Genomic DNA, 7634 nt, shown 5'->3' with positions numbered 1-7634 from the left:
ACACACACACACACACACACACACACACACACACACACACACACACACACACACACACACACACACACACACAGAAGCACACGCGCAACGCGCACAGCTCACAGCTCACAGCTCACACACAAACACACACACACAAGCACACACACACTCGCACACACACACACACACAAACAAGAACACACGCACAGCTCGCAGCTCGCAGCTCACAGCTCACACACGAAGACGCACACACACACACACAGAAGCACACGCACAGCTCACACAACACAAGCACACGCGCACAAGCAGCGGAAGACCTTCTGGATTCCAGACAATGCGGTTGTGGCGCCATGTGCTGAGGGAGTTGCGGTCGCCCTCTGCAAAGATGGAGGGGTCATCTGTAGCCACAAAGGCGGTGGTGTTGGGCGTGTACGAGTGCATGGTGTGCCAGTACTGGCTGTCGCTGAAGAGAAAGTGGTCCACGTGCAAAAAGTACTCGCGCCAGCAATGCAGCTTTGCCTCCTTCTTCAGCTTGTCCGTCATGCGAATGTGCACGGCAAAGTCAACGGGGAGGGACAGCTGCAAGTCGGCCAGCTTTCGCTGCAGTATGGCCTTCATGCGCGCGTTTGGGCGCATCAGCCAGCCAATCAGCTGCCCAACATACCACAAGCGGGCATCGCGCTTGCGCAGGAACAGGGCCTCCACCTCGTCCCGGATGAACGCTGGCAAGGGGTGATCAAAGGCCTCCTTTGAGGACAGGACCGGGGATAGCCGAAACGTCGCCACAGTGGAGTTGATGCCGTGCATTGAGGGTCCCAACGAACGGTCGTCGGCCGAGCGCCGCACGCGTTGCATTGCGAGATCGTCCTTGGATTGGTGCAGGGTGATGGGCCGGCGCACGGGCTCAAACAAGCAGTCCCAGCCGCTGCAGTCGGGGCCGTCTGTGCGGTAGGTGCCAATCATCCTTGGCATGTACATGGTCCGATTTGTCTCCAATGCCCGGTTCAAGCACACTGCGACGCGGTGCATGAGGCAGCCGAACCCGCATCCGGCCATCATCTCGCACACCATGATGTTGCTGCTGTCCCCAAACTGCGTGTCATGCAGGCGCTGCAGTACGCGGGCCTGCAGCTCCCGCAACCTCTCATGCCGCTCCTTCTTGGAAAGCGCCGTGTGCCAAAAAGGGAACGAGTGCGTGTTACTGTTGACCTTCGTGGCATCGTTGTTGTTGCTGCTGTTGTTGTTGTTGTTGGCATGGTCATTGGCGTCGCGGTGGTGGGTGACTTTGCTTGTCCGTGCTGGTGGCACTGCGGCATTCGGGTGCTTGGTGCGTGTGCGCTTGCCAGACCGACGGCGAGCTGGACTGGGTCTGCGATTCACGGCACTCGCAGCAGCGTCTGGCCATGTCACTTCCAAATCAGCTGCAGCAACAGTGCTTGCTTCAGGCCCCAGCGGTGGAGGGTGGTTGTTCCTGCCGCTCTGTCGTTGGCTGCCTCGTTGCTGTTGTTGTTGTTGTTGTTGTGTGTTGGTCCAAGCTGTGTGATAATTGTCAAGGTTCAAGTCGCTTCTGCTTTGCATGTGGTGCTGGTGGAGCTTGTGGTGTTGGTGCTGGTACACGAGCGAGAAAAAGATCACGCCAAGGCACACCCCAAACACAAATGCTCCCGTGGCGATTGCAGCCACCCAGCTCTGTCGCACCGGCATCAGTGTGTGTGTATGTGTATGTGTGTGTGTGTTGGGGGGGGGGGGGGTGAGAGGGAGAGCAAGCAAGCAAGCAAGCAAGGAAGCAAGCGAGAAGCTCGCTTTTGCTCGCTGAGTCCTGCCGTTGCGGAAATGTCGTGGATATTTTCTTTCAATCGCCACAACTTGCAGCTGCCACAGGCGCACGAATACAACAATGGGGGACAGCAGTCGTGGCGGTGGTTATGGCCGTGGTTATGGTGGACGTGGTGGGTTTCGGCCGCCGTTTGGTGGGGCGATGCCGCCACCTCCCTGGGCACAACCGCCTTCCATGGGTATGGGCAGGGGAATTGGGCCACCACTCATCTCAGCGGTACGTACATTTCGACGTGTGTGTGTGTGTGTGTGTGTGTGTGTGTGTGTGTGTGTGTGTGTGTGTGTGTGTGTGTGTGTGTGTGTGTGTGTGTGAGCGTGTGTGTGTGTGCGTGTGTGTGTGTGTGTGCGTGTGTGTATGTGTGTGCAGAAATGCTTGCATGCTGATGCTAGCGCAGGCATTGTGTTCGACTGCGCGCTCACGCTCGCGCCATCTTCGCTCGAATATTGTCACATTTCAACGACAACAACAACAACAACAACAACAACAACAACAACAACAACAACAACAACAACAACAACAACAACGGTTGCAGGCGCCGCCGCAGCCACGATTCGGCGGCTATGGCGGCGGTGGTCGAGGTCGAGGTCGAGGGCGCAGAGGGCGTGGTGGTAATGGTGGCGGTGGACGCGGTCGAGGACAGAACAGACGACCGTACGTACAGCGTACACGTGTGTCTCTGCATGTATGCGTCTGTAAACTCGTGTGTGTCTGCATGCGTGCGTGCGGGCAGCTATGCATGTTCGTGTTTGTGTCTGTGCTTGCTTGTTGCCTCTTGTTCATTGCGTGCCTGTTGCGAGTGTCGCAGTGGTGGATCATTGTGCGTGGTTTGCTACTTGCCACTCACCGAAGAGATACACTTGCCGTGTCGCTTGTCACCGTTCAGGCGTCATCGAGACGACGAGGAGCCGCAGAGCTACTTTCACATGGCCATGAGCATGGATCCGTGGCTGGCGTTGTTAACAGAGGAGGAGCGACAGCACATCCCGTCAACCACTGTCATACCCCAGCAGCGCCAGCAGCCGCCGCCGTCGGCACCAGCACCTATCTCTCAGCCACAACACACCCCTGTCACCACCACACAGTCCAACCCAGCAACAAGCCATGAATAGTCAAGAGGAGTGGTGTGCATATGTGTGTGCGTGTGTACGTGTGCGTGTGTGTGTGTAAGCTACGTGCATTTGCGTTCGTGTGCACGGTGTGTGTGTGTGTGTGTATGTGAACATGTGCTTCGTATCCGACTGTGATCTCCTTCTGTCCCTTGTGCTTTGTTTTCTTCCCAATATATCGAACTCACAGGCATCGGGTTTATGTCGTAACTAAGCAAACCACACACTCTCTCACGTGCGCGCACACGCAACTACCAAAGTACACGCTCTGCATGATCTCAATGCTCTGATCTCGGAAGAGTAAGCAGAGCAGACGAACTTCGCACAAGGAACGAAGAAAGATGACTCCGACATGACCAGCAAAAGTCACACGAACTACACGCTTTGGGCTATGCCGCCACAAAGAGACAAAGGCTGTGAGAATGAAATACCGAAACACACACGCGCAGCGAATCCGCACACGCACACACACACACACACACACACACACACACACACACACACACACACACACACACACACACACACACACACACACACACACGCACACACACGCACGCACGCATGCACGCACACACATATGCACACACAAATACACACACATGCACACACATACAAAGCAACAACAGCGAGACAGCAAGACGGCCATCATCAGAAGCGCTCAACCCATGCCGGGCGTGGGCGATGCGGAAGATACATTGGAGTGGAGCGAACAGCGTACGAGCGGGCACGCTGACCATCTGTCCCACCCACACTCATCATGCCCATTGCCATCGCAGGGGTCGTAAAGGTGACGTTACCAGCTCCGCTGCCGACCGCACTGGTGGCGCTCGTGTTGGTGGCACTGGTGCTGGTGGCGCTGCCGAAGAGAGAGAACATGGACGTGCTGGTTGCGGTACCGGGGCGGGACGCAGTGACTAGCCGCTCTGCCGCCGCTTGGATGCGCTGGGAGAGGCGGTGGTGGAAATCGCGCGCAGCGGACGGTGTCTTGAAGGCAAGCGCGTGCGTGCGGTACACGGGCTGTTGGAACGGCTGCACGCGAATCTCCACCACGGCAACCATGTCCAGCTTGCCGCCAACGCCGGCCTGGGTGCTGCTGCAGCGCAGGTGGCGCATGGGCAGGTAGAGCAAAGGGTCGCCCGTGTTGTTGTCCGAGATGAGTAGGCCGCGGGCGTTCAGGACAACCAGACGCTTGTGGGTATCAGCCAGGTCCTTGCGCGTCAAGTGCGAGACAATTCGCCCAGCGGCGCGACAGCCCAGCTGCACCACGTCCAGCGAAGATGCACATGACATGTCGATGTGCGACACATACTTTGCCTGCACGCAAACGGGCGGCTCCTCCGATGGCACTGCAACGCGCTGGTCATCCGACGGTGATGCACCCTCATCAGGAACCACGCCAAGGGTCGCACCACGGCCGCCCCGACCCGCTTGACGCTTGGACTTGGACCTGTCGAGCGTTTGGGCTTTGCAGGCTCGGGAATCCTGGGCAACGCCCACCTTTGCCGAGGCGCGTGGTGCGTGGCCCAAGGTGCGAGAGCGCCAGCGCCGCTGTTTGCGAGACAGCGATGCTTGTTGGCGTTGTTGTTGCTGCTGCGGCTGTGGCGGTTGGTGTTGTTGGTGTTGTTGGTGTTGTTGGTGTTGTTGGTGTTGTTGGTGTTGTTGCTGCAGGTGTGTCTTGGGCGATGCAGGGCGCTGGGTCGTGGGCAGCGTGTGCTGTTGGTGGTGCTGTGCGGAACGCGTGTCCTGATCCTGCTGGTGGTGCAGGCGCTGCTGGTAGTAGGGGACGGCGTGCGAGCAGGAACTGTGGTGGCTTGTGGTGGTGTCGCTGCTGTCGCGGTGAGGTCGGGGCCCATGGTCAGGCTGGTTGGACTGGTTGGAACCCGCATCCGCCGTGTCAGCGGGTGGTGAAGGAGAGGAGGAAGACGCCGACGACGGTGCTGGTGTCGCCCTCTTGCTCCAGCGCTGCGGCACGTTTGTGGCCGGCAGGCTGCGCTGGAGCACGTCCTTGGGCACCTCGCTCACGGTGGCGTTGGTATTGGAGGAAGAGGTGCGAGAGGACCTGGTGATGCCGGAGGCGAAGCTTGGCGCGCGCTGCGCAAGGAAGGCGCGGACGGCTGGGGATGGCGCAGCAGACGTGGAGATGGTGTAACTGCGCTGTCGGGCGGACGCCGCGCGCCAGGAACGAGGGGATGGGGGAGTAGAGGAGGTCGTTGGGGCGGAGGAACATGCCGCGGGGCTGCGACCACCACCCCTGCGATTTCTGCTGGCACTGCCCGTCTTCTGGAAGTCTGTGCTGGTGTTGGGTGCCGAAGGTGCTGTGGTTGATGTTGGCGTCGTTGTTGTCGGTGGTGTGTTGGGCTTGGGCACCGGAGACGGTGCTGCACTTTCGGGCACTTGGCCTGTTATTGCGGGTGGGGGTGCGTTTGGGCGAACCCCATGCCAAACATCAGCAGCTCCGCGGCTTGTGTCCCAACACGAGACGCCGTCGTGGTGGCTATTGCTGGTATCGCCGGCGGGGGCGCTGGTGCTGATGCGGACGTTGATGGCGGTGGTCGGGGTGGTCGGGCGACTTGAGGTGCCACTGCTGCCCGCACTGACGGTGGCACTGCGAGAGCGACAATGCATCTGGAACGGGCTCGTACTCCTCGAGCGCGCTCGCCCTTGGTGGCGTCGCTGCTGTTGTTGTTGTTGTTGCGGTTGTTGTGGTTGTTGTGGTTGTTGTTGTGGTTGTTGTCGTTGCTGCTGGTGCTCGTGCAGGCTCGACACATTATCAACACTGTTGATTGGAGCGGGACTGGCGTTGTTGGTGCCTGCAAGCACGCGCAAGCTGTTGTCGCAGCTGTTGCCATTGCTGTCGTTGTTTGTGGCGGTGGTGGTGGTGGGTTTGAACTTGGCAGCACTGGACGCACGCAACATGGCGTGTTGGTGGTGGTGGTGCGCAAGCTGGCGCACGGTGATGTCCACATCCATGGTCTGGCTTTCTCTCAATGCGCAAGTTGAACACCTGCAGCGCGCGTTGGGACCAGGAACGATGGATGGATGGGTGGATGGGTGGATGGGTGGATGGATGGCACGCGACCAAACAACGAGAAAGTGGTCGTGGCAAGCGTGGTGGTGTGGGTTGGTGGGCACCAAAGCAAGCACAAGCAAGCACAAGCAAGCACGCCAAGTGAGGCGAGCACGTCAGCAAGGGTTGCTCGAGGAAGAATCAATGAGCACCACCAAGACAGGCACACACATACCTGCTGACGTGGTGTGCGGCACACAGAAGAACAAGCGAAGCAAGAGAGGGGGGCATGGGAAGAAAGGCATGGAAGAGCAACAGGATGGTTGGATTGTGTGGATGTGCCTGTTTGGGTCTGTCATGGGGGCGGTGTGGCGATGGTTGGGTGTTGGATACAGGGATAGTGAGACTGACTGCCTTGGGGAGTTTGGGAGCAAGGCGAAAGCGTGTGTGTGACACGGAGGGAGGACAGGGCGTGGGCGATGCTTTGGCGGTGTTCTTCTTGGCGATGTTTGTTTGTTGCAGGCAAACAAGCAAGCACGTTGAGGGTGGCGAAGCAAGCGCGTGTCGATTGCGTGGCGTTGCATTTAGTCAGGGTTTAGAAGCGAACAATCCCAAACGCGCGCCGAACCGCATAGCCTGGCTGCCACGCATGCTTTTCCGGGTGTGCGAGAACGTTGGTTGGCTGTGCTGTGTGCTGTGTGCTGGTGTGTGTTGTGTGCTGTGTGTGCGGTGTGGGAGAGATGACAGTGTGTTGGCGAGAGTGTGTCATTCATTCATTCATGCATCCAGGAACACACCAACAGCAGCTACACACCAATAACACCAACACAAAACGCCAGCAAGGAAGAGCAAGTTTCTTTGTTTGCCGAGCAACACCAGCACCAAGACGACCAATCCCAGCAACAGCCAAGCAAGTAGTCCAACCAACAAGTCCAACCAACCCGTCCAACCAACCCAGTCCAACCAGCCAGCCAATTAACCAGAGACAGGGGCGAGGATGAACTTTGAGCAGGATACGGTCGGGGTGTGCGAGTCGCTGGCCCGCAACCAGCCAAAGCAGCTGGGGAAGCCAGCCACGCCACGCGTGCACAAGACGTTCACGGCAAAGTACTTTGGGTTTGCGCTGTGCAAGAACGGCGACAACAACAAGCTGCTCTCCTACGCCAGCCGTGCCCTGGAGGCCGTGCTGCGCGCGGAGACAAAGGCCGCAAAGGTCACCGTGGAGGTGACCTCCGACCAGGTCACCATGACCACAACAAAGGGGGAGCGCGTGGCCGTCATCCCAATTGCTGAGCTGCGCTCCTTTGCGCGCCACCAGTCCGACAAGACCGCCAAGCCCAAGATGATCACCCTCATGGCGCTGAACCGCTTCAACGAGGACAAGCACAAGCCGTACCAGTGCTTCATGATCATGACCAACACCACCGCAGACGCCGACGCCCTGTGCGACTGCATCAACATGGCCTTCAACTACGCATCCGAGTACAAGCGCATGCTTGAGGAGAAGCGGCAGCACGACTCAAAGCTTGCCAAGCTGCCAGGATCCCCACGCCTCGTCCGCGTTGGCTGGTCCTAGCTTGCTTGTGGTTGTGAGCGCGCGCGCGCGCGCGCGTGTGTGTGTGTGTGTGTGTGTGTGTGTGTGTGTGTGTGTGTGTGTGTGTGTGTGTGTGTGTGTGTGTGTGTGTGTGTGTGTGTGTGTGTA

General features: G+C 58.7%; 4 protein-coding genes across 4 annotated transcripts in view; 2 read left to right on the top strand and 2 right to left on the bottom strand.

The window, feature by feature from the left end:
* Window positions 1-1683, bottom strand: part of PTSG_00782 (uncharacterized protein) — a gene marked incomplete at both ends in the record, with an annotated part of 2678 nt that extends 995 nt beyond the window's left edge. The window contains one exon of the mRNA XM_004998193.1: window positions 297-1683. Within this exon, the coding sequence (XP_004998250.1) occupies window positions 297-1683 (1387 nt within the window). The remainder of the gene's footprint in view (window positions 1-296) is intronic.
* A 128-nt stretch (window positions 1684-1811) lies between these two features.
* PTSG_00781 (uncharacterized protein) lies at window positions 1812-3115 on the top strand. Its single transcript, XM_004998192.1, has 3 exons — window positions 1812-2032; window positions 2349-2467; window positions 2700-3115. The coding sequence occupies exons 1-3, from the start codon at window positions 1877-1879 to the stop codon at window positions 2923-2925; spliced, it is 501 nt and encodes a 166-aa protein (XP_004998249.1). The 5' UTR covers window positions 1812-1876; the 3' UTR covers window positions 2926-3115.
* A 327-nt stretch (window positions 3116-3442) lies between these two features.
* PTSG_00780 (uncharacterized protein) lies at window positions 3443-6126 on the bottom strand. The gene has a single exon (XM_004998191.1). The coding sequence runs from the start codon at window positions 5893-5895 to the stop codon at window positions 3574-3576; it is 2322 nt and encodes a 773-aa protein (XP_004998248.1). The 5' UTR covers window positions 5896-6126; the 3' UTR covers window positions 3443-3573.
* A 586-nt stretch (window positions 6127-6712) lies between these two features.
* The window catches only part of PTSG_00779 (uncharacterized protein), a 2737-nt gene continuing 1815 nt past the window's right edge, over window positions 6713-7634 (top strand). The window contains exon 1 of the mRNA XM_004998190.1: window positions 6713-7487. Within this exon, the coding sequence (XP_004998247.1) occupies window positions 6930-7487 (558 nt within the window). The 5' untranslated portion in view covers window positions 6713-6929. The remainder of the gene's footprint in view (window positions 7488-7634) is intronic.

Source organism: Salpingoeca rosetta, assembly GCF_000188695.1.
Source record: "Salpingoeca rosetta unplaced genomic scaffold supercont1.2, whole genome shotgun sequence".
In the NCBI taxonomy this organism is placed as follows: domain Eukaryota; class Choanoflagellata; order Craspedida; family Salpingoecidae; genus Salpingoeca; species Salpingoeca rosetta.
Note: the sequence above shows the minus strand (reverse complement) of the source record. Positions and strands in the feature narration are given on the sequence as shown.